Genomic DNA, 20,000 nt, shown 5'->3' with positions numbered 1-20,000 from the left:
AAAAGTGATTGCCACTGAAGGGTCCCCGTAATGAACAAACTGGGTTACAAGACCTACAGGGCATCCCAGAGGGAGAGAACAGATGTTCAGATGAGAAGATCTCCCAATGGTATTAAATCAAGAAGACACACCAGACATAGCAACTGAAACACAAAGACTGAATTATTAACAAGCAGAAAAGGGAAAAAAATGATATTTATTTAGCAATTCTGGATATTTAATTCATCAGAATCCAAAAGGTATTTATAGAACTTACAATCTTTATTTTCAGTCCATATACATTAAAATATAATCGTCCAAATGTGCCACTAGATAAATAACTCAGTCTGTGTATATATATATATATATATATATATATATATATATGAACCAGGATATTAATGGATTTTAGACAACTGAAGGGCCCTTTGTAGCATATCATAATATGAATAAAATCTGCCCCTGAAATTACTTGTAAAAACATTGAACTTCACTGCAGTACAATGACCCTGGAATGTACCCCTGATATAGAACTAGTATGTGCAGCAATTACAACGCAGATGCACTATGTTAGAACACAAAATTAAAAATAAATAAAACAGGGAAATCGCTGTTAAATTGTATGGAGTCATGTGTTTCTCGACTTGACAAACGTAACTGAATATTTATTTTGTTATCATGTGCCTTGTTCTGTCATCGCATATAGAAAAAGGTAAATATACATATAGGAACATGGTGATCCTACGTTGTATTTTCATTGTCAGGCAAATGTGAAACGAGGGCAGTTTGGATAAGGGTCAGAGCACACGGTGACACTTGTTCAGCACCACTCAACACTAGTGATCCCCATAGGTTGCAGCCCATTGTCAGGAATAAGAAGCCATGCAACTCAATAACTCAGGCCTAGGCATTGGCAGCAAAAGTTCTCACCAGTGGCAGTCACTGACCACCTCAGCTGTGTCAATAGGAGACAAACCTTGGTAATGCCCTGATCTTTGCCACATAAGAAATCAAAGCAAGTGTCAGCGGGAAAGGTTGAATTCTCATTTATATCAATGGACCATTGCATTGATCAGTGGGCTAAGCAATTTTTAGATAGGGAGCAAACACTCTGCACCCGATTAAATCCAATTTCACTTTGTTTTATTGTATTTTCTTTGTTTACAGAGCATTTATTGGCACCCAATGAAAGGAGAGTGGAATGGATTATAGGATGTTATGTGTGTTCCAGTAAATTGGAGAATTATGGTTGTCACTACTTAAAAGTGCTCCTAAAGTTGTGGATCAATGGATGAGGGCCCTGAACTAATGTTTCTATGCAAGAGGAAAAACTTTACTGTCATTCCCATTCCTGCAAGGCCACCTAGTAGAAATGGCACTTATTGTACCATATGGACAGACAGACAGACTTGCAGCCTGGAACCCCCACACAGAATGAGCTGCTTTCCTATTTCCACAAACGCTTAAAGGAGGAAAATGAATTCCAGCAATGGCCCAGGTTCCTTACCTTGCTAACCACATTTTGCAGCAGTCCAGCCCGGATCCTGTAGTCCCACTTGTTGCACAGGCAGCTGTCCGTGTGGTTGGTGGCGCTGGTGGGAGCCGGGGTGGTTGGAAGTTGTGGCGGGGGGAGCAGGAGTAGAACCCCCGGGGCCCCTGAGCTGTCATTCCCCCCATGAGCCTGTCTCCCATGCACTCCCAGGCTGCTATTCACCTGGCACCACTTGTCGGGCTGATCCAACAGGAAGAAGTCTGAGAACTGGCTGAAGCTGAGAAACAGAGCCGGGATCCAGGTGAGCAGCACCAGCCGCTTGTTGTAGCGTCCCAGGCCGCCCAGGAATGGCAGCACCGAGCCGTCATAGTCCAGGAGCAGCGGGTTGTAGCGAGAGACGGGCTCGGGGCGCCCAGGGGATACGGGAGCCGCCAGGATTTCCTCAGACGGCACAGCCATAGAGCTGGAGGCCGGCAACACCGAACCGTTCTCCTCGGCCTCAGGCGGACTCCTCCAACCACATTCCCGCTCTATGGACATTCTCAGGAAAGCACGGGGAGAGCGTCAGTGAAAGCATGCAACCATCCGGGTACTCTGAGCCCTGCCACTGACAAGCAACTGCCACCTGCGCCCTGGCACTCACAATGGAAAGCCTCAGTGTATCCCACCGCTCATACATAGACAATGAGAGTCCAGCGCAGTATAGCTCGTGTAGTGATTCAATGGGCTGCTATAGACATAAAGCCTCGCTGTACATATCACATGTATGGAACTGCAAATGTCCTACCCCTGTCAGTCCCCCCAGTCCAGCAGCAGAACGGATTCTCCTCACACCCTAGGGAAGCGATCGGCTTTGTGAATGGGAGGCAGCGGCCGTGCTGTGAGGAATGCTGGGCAAGTGGAGGCAGAGCACGAGCAGAGACCCCAGAAGCGCAGTCTTTCCCCTCCCAGTGAGAGAGTGTGCGGCTCAGCTCCGCGTTTCCCAAGGCCGAGAGAGGAATAACATCACGCTGCAACCGGTTTGGTCAGTACTCGCTGTCAGTTTCTGCATCGCCTGCCACCTCTTTCCCTTCGCCTTTTCATCTCTAATCAACGCCCCCGGAAGTATTGGCAGTTCCACTGAAAGGCAACCTGCAGAGACTGCTCAGCGCTCTGACTCCCTGGGGAGGGGATCAGGTAGTACAGGGAATCCTCCTGCTGATTGTTGGGCACCGTGCTACTCCCAGTCCCTGCTGCATAGGTAGGAGGAGGGTGATATTCCCTACTGATTATATCAGCACACACTCACTAGTTCACTATCAGAGGCTTATGGAAGACATTGTTGATTAAAAAACCTCCGCAGTGTCGCTACAATACGTTGTTAGTGAGCTCAGAGCAGGGAAAGGTAAACAATCGTTCTGCCACTTTCATTATCATTTGGGATTCCAACACATATTAATGGATACGAAAATGAAGAGAAAATGTTCTATTTTATAGTTTACTGAAATACCAGTACAGCATATGCTTCGTCTCATTACATTCAAATTAAATCCTGGAATTTAAAGTATTGAAGCCCCCGCCAGCCCACTAAATAGTGCCCAGGAAATGCTACTGAATAATGATCGTCTATGGCATCTTACATAATATAGTGAATAAAGTACCCCCTCTTGTAAAATATAAGGATATTATAAGTTACCGAGGAGTTTCATGACCATATAAAAACACGAGGCCGAAGGCCGAGTGTTTTTATACAGGTCATGGAACTCCGAGGTAACTTATAATATCCTCATATTTTACAACTGGGGGTACTTTATTAATTATAATACACACATTTTAGTGAGTCATGTGACAGAAATTACATCACTACTCACCGTTTATAACTGATGACATCACTACTCACCGTTTATAAGGATATAATTTACAGGATATTCATGGCTTTTGTGTATTATATACAATTATATTACACAAAATAAAACCATGGTTTATGGACCTTTTGGATGAAGTCTCCCTTTGTGTTTAAATGTTTGGTTTGGGCCCCTTTAGCTCATCTGTTTCCAGAATTTCATGTAGAACTCTCCAGCCTCTCTGTCACACTCACCAGACTTCCAGGGCCGGATTTACATAGTGGGTGCCCCTAGGCCCAATGCCATTCGTCGCCCCTGTCCTCTCTTCTTTATTCATGCAAATTTTCATCATCTGGACCAGAGCAATGGGGATTGGCGCATGGGGAATTTAAAAAATGATTGTATCCCCCTGTGTTTTTGAACCAATGTGGGTGTGGTTGGGCAGCATGCCGCCCCCCTAAAATCCTGCCACCCTAGGCCCGGGCCTAGGTGGCCTTTCCACAAATCCGGGCCTGCAGACTTCATAGGGGTTATAATTAGTTATCCAAGAAAGCAAACTCTCATTGTCTCCAAGTTACATCCTAACTGAACGTCACATTTGGCTCCATCTGATGCTTTGGGACCCCAAAGAGAGACTGCAGCAGGGTTTGGTGACCAGCTTTATAAATATGTGGCAATAATAACTTCAGGTATAGAAACTACCAAATACTACAGAAACATTAAAAAGTGAATGCTGGCATCCAACCAATTAGTACAAATAGTGTCAGTGGGTGTTTATTGTATGTTAAGGCCACCAGTGGTGTAACTTTGCACCCAGGACCCCATGCCCGGCTGCCACCAACACCAGTGCTAAATACAGCGTTTACCTGAAAATTTTTATATATTTCTAGTAAAGCATAGTTCATAGTTATGTTAGGCACATGCAGGGGCAGATTAATGGATAGGATACCCTAGGCTATAACCAAGGGGTGATGAGTGACCCATCTAGCTTTTTCAATTATAAGCCTTATTTTCTTTTTAATCTGCGCTGCTGGGCCTGGGTCCATTGGGCATGGGTGCACAATACCTCCTGGCGAAGATTAGGCAGCCAGCCAAGGCAAGGCATGAGTCCTGAACACAACACATTTTAAAGAGCTCGAACACATACCACGCATATGTTTTGCCTTTACTAGCTGCCTAATCTTCTCCCAGCTGGTACTATGCACCAGTCCCGACCAGACCCCAGGCCCTGCAGCACAGATATAATAATCAATAATACTAATTACAAAAGAAGAGAAAGTACAAATAATATTTAAAAAAAAAGCAGTAATGTAACTAGCCAGTGCCGTACCTCCTCCCTAAGTGATCTTCTTACCGGCTACATCGGTGCGTGATCTGCTGGCGGGCCCTGAGGGGGTATTGGCCCTGGTCTAATCACACCCCCTGGTCCCCCAGTAGTTCCACCACTGGAAAAAAGCTGGATCATGGGTCTCCAGGTGCCAGATCAGGTGACCCTGATTAAATGTAAACTTTTGGTAGCCTAAAATGGAGGCCTGTGGAAAATGTAACCTAACGTCCTCACATCGAATTAATCCACCATCGGACATATGCCCCAATATATAATGCAATTTTCCAGATTTGTTAAAAATATAGATAAAGGTTATTAAAAGATAAATGTCGCAGCACTAGATTTGCACCATTTTAGGATGATGAACTGTTATTCCTTAAGGGTAGAAATAGAATCCCTTAGAAATGACAAACCTTACATTTAATTTGTTCCATTTTAAAATAAAATGCTTATATAAAACAATTCATGAACACAAATGCTTGTACTCTGCAGTACAGTATAGTATACAGAACATGACAGGAAGCTTTCAGCGAAAGGCACAAACAGTGATAAATAATAACCAGCAAATTAAATAGTGAAAACTTAACAAGGCATGATATTAATACAATTAGCCTGAGCAGAAACCACTAGGAATACTAATCTTAAGTGGACCGAGCAATGGAACAGCCTGAGAGCATCAGTATTACAAGATGTAAAAGAGACGTCTCTTGGAGAGAAGTCACAGACTGAATGAGTAAATCCTTGCTGGAGACCATTTCAATCCTAGCAAGCATTAGAAATAAGTTATAATAATACAACAATATAATAATAAGTGTAATGCATAATCTGTTCAATCCTACTATTGATGCGTTGACTTGGCTACTACATGCATATAGTGACAGTGTAATGGCTGTGTAATACTGGGCAAATTGCCCTCATATGGAAAGGCTATTGAGAGTATGAATAATTGGGCAAGGGACACAAGCAAGCATCAGTTGTGACAGTTTGGAATACAAATGTATTTGATCTACTCAATAAGAGGCATGGTGCCACATTTCCTTTCTTTTTCCATCAGCACTCTTCATCCCACATTCCACCACTTCTTTAGGCATATATGCATGAAGGGAGGAAATACTGTTGTATCAAGGGAACTTCCTCAAGCTTAAAGGAGAAGGAAACCCCCTGGGCGCAAAACCCCTCCCCCCCTCCCCTGTGTTGCCCCCCCTCCCTCCTCCCCCTGGCCTACCTGTCCCCCTGGGCAAATGCTCACCCCTCTGCGCAGGTCCTGTCCACGGAGTTCACATCTTCTCCCACCCGCGTCTTCTTCCTGCTTTGACCGGCGTCTTCTGGCGCATGCGCAGTAGGAATAGTTACCGGTACAGATCTACTGCAGATGCGTCGAATGTCACAAAGTTTTCCAATTCGTGACATTCGGCGCATGTGCAGTAGATCCGTACCGGTAACTGTTCCTACTCCGCATGCGCCAGAAGACGCCGGTAAAAAGCAGGAAGAAGACGCGCGAGAGAGAAGATGGCGACTGTGAACTCTGTGGACAGGACCTGTGCAGAGGGGTGAGTAACAAGTTAGGGGCATTTGCCCAGGGGGACAGGTAGGCCAGGGGGGAGGAGGGGCAACATAGGGGAGGGGGTTTGCGCCCAGGGGGTTTCCTTCTCCTTTAAGGGATATTGAGGGAGAATAGTTACTATAATATTGTTATAAAGTTTTAAGGCAAAATTCAGTGCAAAAGTAATGACCCTGCTTTATTTTATATCCAGTGGATACACTCTGTATCATTAAACCCTGTGACAGTGGGGGGCCTGGAAGAGAAGGGGACCTAGCATCCATGCTCTTATGGGCAGGGGAGGTTGCAGATATGCAGTAATGGGTGCCCAGGAAATACTAGTGTTATATGGTAAGGGTGGTTCACCTTTCAGTTAACTTTTATCCTGTTATAGAATGGCTAATTCTAAGTAACTTTTCATCTGGCCTTCATTTTTTATTTTTTATAGTTTTTTATTTATTTGGCTTCTTCTTCTGACTCTTTCTAGCTTTCAAATGGAAGTCACTGACCCCATCTGAAAACAAATGCTCTGTAAGGCTACAAATATATTGTTATTGCTACTTTGTATTACTCTTCTTTTTATTTAAGCCTTTCCTATTCATATTCCAGTCACTTATTTAAATTAGTGCATGGTTGCTTGGGTAATTTGGACCCTAGCAACCAGATGGCTAAAACTGCAAACTGGAGAGCTTCTGAATAGAGCTTCTGAATATAAAGATAAATAACTCAAAAACCACAAATACCACAATAAAAAAAATGCAAATCAATTGCAAATTGTCTTAGAATTTCACTCTACATCATTCTGAAAGTTAATTTAAAGGGGAACAATCCCTTTAATGTCACAAAACAACATTTTTTTCCGACCAGTGGAGAAATCGGCAATTGATCCAGCTACTGCCCCTTGTGTTCTGTCATTGACGGGTATGATTCGCTGTATATTCACGGAATTTCCATTCCTGTTAGTCAGTAGGACTAGGCCTCCTAGGGCACATCAGAGAACCCGACATCAAGGGCCCTCGCTCAATTAGGTGGAGACAAGGCCAAATGCTATAGGGGTTACATAGTTACATAGTTAAATTGGGTTGAAAAAAGACAAAGTCCATCAAGTTCAACCCCTCCAAATGAAAACCCAGCATCCATACACACACCCCTCCCTACTTTTAATTAAAATTCTATATACCCATACCTATATTAACTATAGAGTTTAGTATCACAATAGCCTTTAATATTATGTCTGTCCAAAAAATCATCCAAGCCATTCTTAAAGGCATTAACTGAATCAGCCATCACAACATCACCCGGCAGTGCATTCCACAACCTCACTGTCCTGACTGTGAAGAACCCTCTACGTTGCTTCAAATGAAAGTTCTTTTCTTCTAGTCTAAAGGGGTGGCCTCTGGTACGGTGATCCACTTTATGGGTAAAAAGGTCCCCTGCCATTTGTCTATAATGTCCTCTAATGTACTTGTAAAGTGTAATCATGTCCCCTCGCAAGCGCCTTTTTTCCAGAGAAAACAACCCCAACCTTGACAGTCTACCCTCATAATTTAAGTCTTCCGTCCCTCTAACCAATTTAGTTGCACGTCTCTGCACTCTCTCCAGCTCATTTATATCCCTCTTAAGGACTGGAGTCCAAAACTGAACTGCATACTCCAGATGAGGCCTTACCAGGGACCTATAAAGAGGCATAATTATGTTTTCATCCCTTGAGTTAATGCCCTTTTTTATGCAAGACAGAACTTTATTTGCTTTAGTAGCCACAGAATGACACTGCCCAGAATTAGACAACGTGTTATCTACAAAGACCCCTAGATCCTTTTCATTTAAGGAAACTCCCAACACATTGCCATTTAGTGTATAACTTGCATTTATATTATTTTTGCCAAAGTGCATAACCTTGCATTTATCAACATTGAACCTCATTTTCCAGTTTGCTGCCCAGTTTTCCAGTTTAGACAGATCACTTTGCAAAGTGGCAGCATCCTGCATGGAACCTATAGTTCTGCACAATTTAGTATCATCTGCAAAAATAGAAACAGTACTTTCAATGCCCACCTCCAGGTCATTAATAAACAAGTTGAAAAGCAAGGGACCTAGTACAGAGCCCTGCGGTACTCCACTAACAACACTGGTCCAATTAGAAAATGTTCCATTTACCACCACTCTTTGTAGTCTATCTTTTAGCCAGTTCGCTATCCAGGTACAAATACTATGTTCCAGGCCAACATTCCTTAATTTAACCAGTAACCTTTTGTGTGGCACTGTATCAAATGCTTTAGCAAAGTCTAAGTAAATCACATCCACTGCCATCCCAGAATCGAGGTCTCTACTTACTCTACTTACATTCTCGTAAAAAGAAATTACATTCTCGTAAAAAGAAATTACGAGAAAATATTATGGCAATTTGCCCAGACTGGTACCCACTATGGCAGGCCCATTGGGAGATCCACTTTGGCAGAACATGCCAAGAACTGTGCTGCTGCCATGAGACAAATTGAGAAACCTGCCCCAGGTGGCAGCAGCCCAAAAGCTACCAGGGGCAGCAGAAAAAGCAGCTACTGGTAGCTTTAGGAGCCGAAAATCTGATTTTTAAATTTTAAAAGTTACATCAGAGTCATCAGAAGTTTTTGGAGTGTGGGAGGAAACCCACAGAGTAAAAAAAGGAGAACATGCAGACACATTGCAGACATACTTGCCCTTGAAATTGTATCCTGTATTAAAATCTAAATAAAGAAGATGAGAATAAGAGAAAGTTTGCTCAAAAGCCAAAAAAGATTAAAAGTACAAAATACACTAGACAATTGCATAGCTAAAAAAATTAATGTGCTGTGGGGCCTAGTCATTTTTAGCTATGCAATTGCCTAGTGTCAATTGCATAGCTAAAAATGACTAGGCCCCACAGCACATCAATTTTTGAGCCTTTGGCCCCCCAGCAGTCACAGAATCTGCTCCCATCATAGATACACCCGTGGCACTGAGGCAGATAAAATGAAAAAAATTAGGGAATGTTGAGTAATATTCAATATTTCAGCAATGCTGTGTGCTTTGGTACAAGGTGATACCCTTGCTGATTTCACAGTTTCTCATGGACAAAATTAACTGAAAAATCCTTTGTTCTATATACTACCCGATACATTGTGACTGCTTTCTCTCGCTTAGTGCTGGTAAGCATAGAAGTGAAACTGCAGAATAATCATTTTGTTGTTTAGAGCTTGGAAGGGTTTTTTAAGGTCTCGCTAAAATCCTTCTTTTGTCTGGTCACTGCACATTTTTGTCCAGTGAGTTTCAAGAGCAGTTCCCTGCTTGCTCTATTTGCAACGGGAGAGATGTGCTGTGGCAATGGTATTGTATATTCTGCTAAAGCACACAAATTCACTTACATTGCATGTGATACAGGGGGCTGCTTTGTACAGAATATGTCAATAACTCCATAATACTGAGGATACATACAGTAATGGGGTGCATGCTCTGCAGCCAGGCTCCCCACCCCCCTCCGGAAGAGGTGCGGGCCCTAGTACCGTCACACCCCCTGCACCCCTAGTAGTTCCATCACTGGCTACATATTATTATTATCCATTTTGTGCCATATTTATATGGCACACAAGAAAAGTAATGATGTCTAAATGTAGCGTGAAAGATAATCAGAAAGTGCATAAAATGTTACAAAAGTTGGTAATCCATTTGGTAAATGGTAAATTTGGTGAATGGGATCATGTACTGGGGTCTGTGGATCAGGGAACCCCATACTCAGGTCAATAAGCTGTTGACTCTGGTAGGGGGTGAGTCAGCAGCTTTTTATTGGGCTGTGTAAACAACTCTCAACTGTCCTGGTTATTATGGGACAGTCCTGCTTTTCATGCCCCTGCAATCCCATATTGTTGGTTCTATGTCCTGCTTTGTCTTGGCTTGTTACTTCTTGTATTTCCATTTTAGATAGCATGCCAGAAAGTTCAGAGAGCAGTGGACAGTGGTGGATTAATGACATTTGGGGTCCCTAGGCTACATACATATTAAAAGAAACTAAAAATAATTAAAAATTACTCATGCTCACACTGGGCCCCTAAACTATAGCCTGGGGGGGGGGGGCTGGGTATTAATTCAGTCTCAGGAGAGATAAAAGGGAGATCAAAGTGACACTTAGTGACTCTTATTTAGTAATGCGTATTACATACTTCTGATTTGTCGTCATATATATTTGTTGAGTATGTGATTTCTTATTTCTAGGATCATGACTTAAGACTGTGCTCCAAGTATCTTCCTAGTAAAAATTAGCTTGGGCTACCTTTTTCTATAAGGTCAGGTGTATATCAATAAGATTACAAAAGGTTGTGAAGCACTCCAGGGCTAACTCAAGTATAAGTTATGTTAGTTATGCCTCACTGAGTCTATCATAAAATGCTGGGAGGCTCTCACTGTGGATGTCATAAAATGCAGATGCCACAGTGTGTCATGGAATACTTAGGAGTAGCAATAGTTAGGAGTGCTCTACCCTCTTGTATCCACCTGTGCAGGTCCAGGTGATAGACCGGAAGACCCTTGCCTGCTAGCTGGGTCAATTTTTGCATCCAGTGAACAAAATCCAGTAGCACTCTGGTAGTGTTGCATAAATCTTCAGTGATTTATTAGCCCATATACAAACACACAAAGGGCAATGTTTCGGGCCCTACTGGACTTGATAAAGGGTCCAGTAGGGCCTGAAACGTTGCCCTTTGTGTGTTTGTATATGGGCTAATAAATCACTGGAGACTTTTGCAACACTACCAGAGTGCTACTGGATTTTTTTAACGGAATACTTAGGAGTGTCATGGCATTATGGTTGCCACCTGTCGGGATTTGACCTGGACAGCCCAGTTTTCAGAATAATTTCCGTATAAGGAAAACCGGGCAGGATCTCCCCTGATTGACATTTCGATCAGCCAATCGCTAATCGCCATGTCATAGTCCTGTCCATGTGACATAGCACGTCCCAAGCGCAACATCACTGACCTGCCCCTGTGATGTCATGGCCCTGCCCGGATTGTGAGCTGCAAAAACGTGGCAAACCTACATGGCATGTTTAGGAGCACAGTATGTTAAGAAATAATGTCTGCCTTAGTTTAATTCAATTCTATTTCTGAGTTTTCTGAAGAAACTATAAATATTCAGAGCACTACTCTGTGGATCAGAGCATGACCTTTTCAGCTGGTGGCTGCTTTCATTCATTACAAATCAGCACTCATGTATTGTTCAGTACAGGTCTTTGTCACATATCTCTTTCAGAAACCAGTGTATGCCTTTTTATTTTTATTAACTTGCTGAAAAAGTAATCACATTTTTATAGTTCTCCTGTGTACAGTATAAAATTCATTTTGCTTAGATATATTTACTCGAGCCTCACATTTTCCAAGAGAAGGGCCTTTGCTTTTGATTGACTGCTGATGATGGGTGGCTTTTTTCTTTCTTTTCAGGTTGAGTGTCATTAACTGTTTAACTGTGACAGCTACACAGAACACAATATATATATATATATATATATATATATATATACATTTTCAGCAACAGAGCTCACAGGAGATAGCTCCAAACACAAGATGCCAGTACAGGAATCCACAAGCCCCAATTCCAAGGGAAGACTACCCGCAGAGGACCCAGAGCAAACGGAGGTAAAGAATTTATGCATCAATATTTCCTTCTATAGACTCACAGCAAATGAGACTGCAGTTGTGAACAAGGGACTTGGTTTTGTGCCATACTATGAAAATGAACTAGAAAATTGGGAAATTGAGTTTCTAAAATTTATTAGAACCCTCAAATTAAAAATGCATTTTATGGATGTAATAGATACTGAACAAAATAAGAAAGTGCACACACTTAAAAAACCTAGCACATTTGTACCAATAGTGGAAGCCCCATGTATAATAACGTTTGAAAACGTAATCAGAAACGAGGTATCACTTATTTGGGAACTGCCAGACAAAACACAAATGGGGAAATGTAAAAACAATTTAACACACAAGGAAAAACAAGCACTACAGGCCCTACAAAATAACAAAAACATCATAATAAAACCGGCGGATAAAGGGGGGGCCATTGTAGTAATGGATAAGTGTAAATACATGGAGGAAGCACATAGACAACTAGGCGATAGTAGCTATTACGAGAAAATCAAAAAAGATCCAGTCTTTGAAATAAAAAACAGGTAGATGCACTGATACAGGAGGCATATGAGAATGGAGTAATTTCTAAACCGGAAAAAGATTATCTACATGTGGAACACCCTCGCACCCCAGTATTATATCTATTACCAAAGATACACAAATCTTTAATAGATCCTCCTGGGCTCCCTATAATAACGGCTATAGGGTCTATACTTGAACCACTCTCAAAATTTGTGGACAAGTTCCTCCAACCAATTGTATCTAAAATCCCCACTTGTCTTAAAGATACAACAGATTTATTACTCAAACTACAAGACATTGTCCTACAACAAACAGATGTCCTCTTATGCAGTATAGACATACAAAGTCTCTATACTTCAATACCACAAGAGGAAGGGATAAGATACATAGAGGAAGCATTATTAGAAACAAATCTATCACACCACCTGATTTACTTTCTGATTGACTGCTTAACAATAGTCTTACAAAAAAACTACTTCAGATTTGAAGGGGAATACTTCTGGCAACTTTACACAGAGGATGCCATATTCTTGAAAGGACAATACTGCAAAAATATTATCCAATATTGGCGCTTTGTTGACGATATCCTGGTACTATGGGGAGGGACTGAAAAAGACTTCCGAGAAATGATAGACCAGGGTAACCATAACATAAAACTATTAAATCACCTGTGAGAGCTCTACCACATCAACTCATTTTTTAGATGTGAACATTACGATTGATAATAAACAAATAAAAACCTCCATGTCTTCTAAACGCACAGACCGTAACACGCTGTTAACATCAGACAGCTTTCATAATCCTAATATTACAAAAGCTATCCCCAAAAGCCAATACATAAGGGCCCGACGTATTTCCTCAGACATAGATTCCTTCCAAGGTTCTGTTAATACGCTTACGGAAAAGTTTCTCAATAGAGAGTAAAGGAGAAATAAACTTGTACCCACTATTAAAGATGTAACACAACTAGACCGACAAAAACTATTGAAATCAGAAAATAAAACAAAAAATAAAACCAGGATACCCTTTGTTTCGAAATTTGGAAAACAAAGCAGGGCTATAGAAAAGACTATAAAAAGATACTGGCCAATAATCCAACAGGATACAAAGTATGGGCATCTCTACCGTACACCTCCCATGTTCTGTTACACACGAGGCCGCGCACTAAAAGATACCCTATGCTCCCTCAGATAGTCAAGAAAAAAAGGATTGCCGATTCTTAGGCAAACCAAAGAGGGGCATGTTTCCTTGCTTAAACTGCATATGCTGTGCCTCAATTGTAAAAGGAAACACAGTGAGTCATCCAACTAAGGGTACACAAATTAAATTGAGCCACTACACTACCTGTGAATCCAAATACGTAGTCTACATTCTAAAATGCCCTTGTGGACTAGCATATATATCGGCCAAACCATTCGAGCAGTCAAAGATCGAATCAAAGAACACAGGGGAAACATCAGAAATCTTAAAATGGGAACAGCCACAGATACATCTGTCTCTAGACATTTGCACATGGAAGGACACAATGTAAGCCAATTGAAATGGATGGTTCTAGAGCAGATAAAAATGCCTAGTAGGGGAGGTGACATTAAAAATTACTGGCCCAAAAAGAAGCCTATTGGATTAAAAAAATTAATACAATGGCCCCAATAGGCATGAATGATCACCGGAGCATCATACCGTTTTTAGGATACCGTAATAAACTACCTGTTTTCCTCCACAGATATTGAAGACAGCCCAGTCTAGAATAAATCTCGTTATAGTACTCGCAATATAGAAACCAGCTAATGGTAAGATAAAACTAATTATACCTAAGATGAAACATTTGCAGACAAGAAAGTTATTTTTTTCAAGTTCTTCAGGGTAGGCTTAGAATAGAGCAGTACCATGTGTATATATACAGAAAACGTATGTTTATAATTGTTTTTAATTTCACTGTGAAAAACTTCTTTGACTTTTTTAAGGATGTTTAGACACTATGCCATACATATGGAGATGAACAAGTTTACACATGGACACTCAACAGTGGCACACGGACTGAGAAGGAAACCCCCTGGGCGCAAAACCCCTCCCCTGTGTTGCCCCCCCTCCCTCCTCCCCCCTGGCCTACCTGTCCCCCTGGGCAAATGCCCCTAACTTGTTACTCACCCCTCTGCGAAGGTCCTATCCACGGAGTTCACAGTCGCCATCTTCTCCCACGCGCGTCTTCTTCCTGCTTTGACTGGCGTCTTCTGGCGCATGCGCAGTAGGAACAGTTACTGGTACAGATCTACTGCGCATGCGCCGAATGTTACGAAGTTTTCCGATTTCATTTGTGACATTCGGCGCATGCGCAGTAGATCTGTACCAATAACTGTTCCTACTGCGCATGCGCCAGAAGACGCCGGTCAAAGCAGGAAGAAGACGCGCGTGGGAGAAGATGGCGACTGTGAACTCCGTGGACAGGACCTGCGCAGAGGGGAGGGGGGGGAGGGGTTTTGCGCCCAGGGGGTTTCTTTCTCCTTTAAGAAATTCTCCAAGATGTTAATAAGGACTTACGGGTTAACTTACCTGTTTGTTGTTATTGGTGGGCGGGACAGCAACACATGTGGTGTATAAATATGTTCATTTCACACTAGGTTGTACACACTTGAAAAAGGGCCAATAGGCCCGAAACATGTTCTGTGGTTACACAATAAACAGCTGAATTGCAGGTAACCTGCTGTTGTGATTGATTCCCACATTTCACAATACATTGCATCTATATAGGGTGCCAGAGACGGAGTATCCAGGGAACCATCAGAAGAAGTGAGACACAAACGCTAATCAGTGTAAAACCTCTTTTATAGAAATCAGTATAATTATTAAGATATGCAAGTTTCATATGGAATTTTACTAGCAAAGCTAGTTTCTATACAAGATATAAGTGGCTGTTTACATTCCTATTCACTTGAATAGATTTTGCCTTGACATTTTGACAACAGGAGAGAGATCTTAAGAATGCTGGGTCAAGAAGTCAGGCCACTATTAGTAACTGTGCCTTCAGGTACATTTTAGTATAATTTTACCTTTATTACTAAAGGAATAGTGTGTCAGTCAAGAACAATAAAAAAAAAACGATCTAAAAAAAAAAAAAACAATTGTGATTCGCCTTAAAGATAGATTTTCGTATGTATATAAAAATGGCTAATTCTAAGTATCTTTTTAATGGAACTTTTTATTTTTTTATAGTTCTTGAATAATTTGCCTTCTTCTTCTTGCTCTGTAAGGCTAGAAATGTATCAATTTAAATATTCTTCCACTAGCTTGTGTACTAGATATTCTAAAAAATGTATTCAGTCTGTACCACAAAACCAGGATGCTTGACAGAAAATCTAGTAACACACACACACTTTGAATCAAATACCAAGTGGACTTTTAAAGCTAAACCCTCTGCAAATATCAACACTGAAATTGAGCTATACCTGTCAATTTAGAAATATAGAGAGAAGAATACATCAAAGGGAGCAAAGTTATTCCAATCAAACATTTATTGGTGTTTTTAAGGAACCAATTATTGTCATTTTTGATTTTTATGTTTTTAGTGTAGACTAATCAGCTACAATTTTATGGTTATGTATGCATAATTTGTTATGTGAAATCTGCTGTCTGAAAAGGGGCCCGATAGCCCTATTCAACTTGAATGGCTGCCTCCATGGCTACAGAAAGGTTTATTTATATGAGCTAAATTCTAGTTTATGAAGAAAGCACACAGTTTGTATTAATGATTGCTGGGTAACAGAAATTCATATTTAAATTCATGGATAACCTATCCATTTTGGTTTTACTGGTCCTTTAAAGAACATACGAAAAATGAAAGTGTTTTAAAGTAATTAAAATGTAATGTACTGTTTCTGTGCACTGATAAAATTGGTGTGTTTGCTTCAGAAACTCTACTATAGTTTATATAAACAAGCAAGCCCGGATTTGTGGCAAGGGCACAAAGTCCAGGGCCTAGGGCGGCAAAAATTTAGGGGCTGCATGCCGCCTAGAAGTAATAGTGCGGAGCACTGGGGATGCACAGGTCCCCGGTGCTCCAGGGCATGGGTGTTCGCAGAGGGCAGAATCTAGGACAGAGTGGCCTTAGGGCACTTCTAAGGGAAATTCGATCCTGTAAACAAGTTGATGTGAAGCCATGGGGACAGCCATTCAAGGGTCAGGTTTTCTATTATAGAGCTTATCTGTTATCTACCTGTGCCTTTTCAGCCTAAATGACTGCCCCCATGGTTACACAGCAGCTTATTTATATAAACTATAGTATTCTTTATAAAGCAAACACATCACTTTTACCAATGCAGGGCAACAGTACATTATATTTTAATTACTTTAAAATTATTTTATTTTTTGGTGTTACTTTTCCTTTAAATTTGTTTTCTGTTAGATAGGGTCACTGACCTTTAATACCAGACTAAAGCAAAAAATAACCAAAGTGATCTGTTGCAAAGTTGCTTAAATTACCTTTGGCTATGACATAAAAAACATATAGTTTTTGAGTGACCTTTGTCTCCCTTGTGCTCATAGAAGCACCTGTTAGCACCCTAATAAGATGTATTTTGCAAACACAAGATGAAATGCAAGAAAAAAACAGCACCAGCTGTCTTGCTCTTTAGCACAGAGATGAGGCTAAAGACTGAGTGCCAACCAAGGTCAAACCACAAGCACACATACTGTATGACAGAAGCACACTCATCATCTATTCTATATCAAGGCTCAAAGTAATAGTAATAAAAGACACTGACGGGGTAACATATTAAAAAGTGTTACGTTTGCCCACAGTAACCCACAGCAACACATCAGATGTTTTTGTTTTTCAAACAGCTAATGAGTAAATGCTACCTGCTGATGAGTTGCTATGAGTTACTAGACTTGTTTCCCCCACCAAAGGTGTGGGCTAACTCATTATGCGCATGTCTGTGATGTTACGCACATGCTCATAACAAGTAAAATCTGGGGCACAATGCTTAGTGTCTCAACATGTCCACCCACACCAGGCAGCTTAACATTCAGGAGGGCATTTAAAAAACAGAGTTTACCCCTAACAGAGTGCGAGTTCTATTAAATTTTTTGACAGTAGGTACCATTTACAAACATTTATTACACTACCCCCCCAAGCTGTACTGCAGCAAATGTTAACACTTTACCATTATGTATTTATTACTACTAAGCAGTGCCATACTGTACATTGGGGCAATTAGCCCTATTGTAAAGTAATTACAGTCAATGGCTACTTATGGTGCAGTCAGCAGCAAGCATCAGCACGTGATTCCTGGAATTTTGATCAATGCTACTCAATAGCATCAAAACACCCTTGCTGTGTAGCTGAACCATCAAAAGGTTATAGGGGCGATTTACTGTTCTCCCAGCAGAAGTGCAAGAGTACTAAGGCGGAAAAGGTGTAATCCTAAGGCTGATGCCACACAGGGCTGAATCTTGGCATGCTAAAAAAAACACAGGCTGACATTGGCATCGGCCTTCCTCCTTTCCTGTACCTGGAAACATTGCATTGGCCTTTGTGCAGGCACAACAGAGGATTTCGGCACCGAATTGCGAACTCTCACATCTTAGTGCCAAAATCTGATGCATGTGTCTGTACCCTGGGCCAACGCAATGGTTTACAGTGCAGGCAAGGAATAGGCTGATGCCGGCACAGGGGTTTATTTTCAGCTTTCATGTGGCATCAGTCTAAATACGTTTTTCTCGAATGTTTTAGAATTACCGTAAAAAGTAAAAAGACTTAGGGGCACATTTACAAAGCTCGAGTGAAGGATTCAAATTAAAAAAACTTCGAATTTCGAAGTGTTTTTTTGGCTACTTCGACCATCGAATGGGCTACTTCGACCTTCGACTACTACTTCGACTTCGAATCGAACGATTCGAACTAAAAATCGTTCGACTATTCGACCATTCGATAATCGAAGTACTGTCTCTTTAAGAAAAACTTCGACCCCCTACTTCGGCAGCTAAAAGCTACCGGAGTCAATGTTAGCCTATGGGGAAGGTCCCCATAGGCTTGCCAGCGTTTTTTTGATCGAAGGATATTCCTTCGATCGTTGTATTAAAATCCTTTCGAATCGTTCGATTCGAAGGATTTAATTGTTCGATCGAACGAATAATCCTTCGATCGTTCGATCGTAGGATTAGCGCTAAATCGTTCGACTTCGATATTCGAAGTCGAACGATTTTAGTTCCTAGTCGAATATCGAGGGTTAATTAACCCTCGATATTCGACCCTTAGTAAATCTGCCCCTTAATATCAAGCCCTCCAATAATCTTTAGTTTGTGATAAAATATATATAAATAAAATGCCATTTTCTATGCTGCAATCCAGCTGTTTAACAGTTCTTCTCTTTTTGCATCATTTGAAATCCTGGCAGGGAAGGAGGGACTAAAACACTAACAACTTCTCCACAGCTTACAGACAGCATGCAGGAACTACACATCCCACAATGCATTGCATTATGATGTTCTGTTCCTTTTTGAAAGCATGTGTGCAGGGAATTGTGGAGTTTGGAGGATGCAGGCTGAGGACAGCTGGCTGTTGATACAAAGTAACAGTAGTCAGCCAGCTCAGCAAAATAGTCAGAAAGATCAGCAGAAGAGCAGGGGGCTAGGCTTAGGGAACTGTCAGAAACCATTAAAAATTATGAAAAGTCTGCATATTTTTTCATTGATGTATACTGCAAAGTTGCTTGAAATTATGTTTACTTTTCAAGAAGCTTAAGTTGTGTTAAATTCCCCTTTAATTAAACCAATGACAATATTTAAGTTCAAACTTGTATTGTAAACTCAGACTGAATCAATGTAATGAAAATGTCACATTGCTGCGTTTTTTTGACCTTTCTCTGAAGCAGATAGGTATCTTGGTCTCATATATTTTTTTACATGATGATTCTCCATGAGGAAGTATAATGCCCTAACCTATAAATGGAAATTTCATCCTGCACCAGAAATATCTCTTCATCCAGTAATAAAAGCTGTTAAATGGAAAAATAGGGTCAATGGCAAAAAATGTTCCCTTTGCGCAATTTTTTTTTCCTTTGCATGACAATAGAAACGCAACACCTATAAGCAGGTCTTTAACAAATGTACTGTACCATGCACGATTAAAATGCACAACTAGTAATAACTATCTAAAGAGGAATGTTACATTGCACATTTGTGTTTGTGCTGTTTTTTTTCCTTTTATATTTTCAGAATTTAATCAATAATGACATCCCCGCAATACTTTCCTTACACGAGATGTATTGGCAATGACACTTCCTACAGTGCACATTTATATGAGAGCCAGGAAATGCCTGCGTAACCGGTGAAATTTCCTATCTGTTCCCAAGTACACATTTCCTGTAGAAATAAAATTGACTTATCAGTAGATCACTACTTTGTCTTTCTATTTTTAGGTCTATTTTTCAAAGATCCAAGGTTTTTGCTGTAATATATGAAATGCTTTGCAGATGAAGCAGGAAAACTGTTAAAACTAAAATTATTCTCTAACATTGTATGGTTATGACACTGGTATCAATGATTACAGTATTCCTGTCAATGCTTTTGTACATATGTTTAGTAAACCCAAAATATAAATTCCAGTCTTGGGGGGAAAATTTACTAAAGGGCCAGCGTGACATCATTTCAGAACTTCTCCGATTTACTTCGCTAGCGAAGGAGA

General features: G+C 41.0%; 1 protein-coding gene and 1 long non-coding RNA gene across 2 annotated transcripts in view; one reads left to right on the top strand and one right to left on the bottom strand.

Moving 5' to 3' along the window:
• slc22a23.S (solute carrier family 22 member 23 S homeolog) overlaps window positions 1-2,687 on the bottom strand; it is a 92,333-nt gene extending 89,646 nt beyond the window's left edge. Inside the window, exon 1 of the mRNA XM_018269451.2 lies at window positions 1,487-2,687. Within this exon, the coding sequence (XP_018124940.1) occupies window positions 1,487-2,011 (525 nt within the window). The 5' untranslated portion in view covers window positions 2,012-2,687. The remainder of the gene's footprint in view (window positions 1-1,486) is intronic.
• Window positions 2,591-19,708, top strand: LOC121395091. Its single transcript, XR_005962246.1, has 4 exons — window positions 2,591-2,711; window positions 11,609-11,803; window positions 14,043-14,109; window positions 19,532-19,708. It is a non-coding gene; the product is annotated as an uncharacterized LOC121395091 (long non-coding RNA).
• The last annotated feature ends 292 nt before the right edge of the window (window positions 19,709-20,000 follow it).

The sequence above is a fragment of the Xenopus laevis genome, chromosome 6S (genome assembly GCF_017654675.1).
Source record: "Xenopus laevis strain J_2021 chromosome 6S, Xenopus_laevis_v10.1, whole genome shotgun sequence".
Classification (NCBI taxonomy): domain Eukaryota; kingdom Metazoa; phylum Chordata; class Amphibia; order Anura; family Pipidae; genus Xenopus; species Xenopus laevis.
This window is presented reverse-complemented; position numbering and strand designations above follow the sequence as displayed.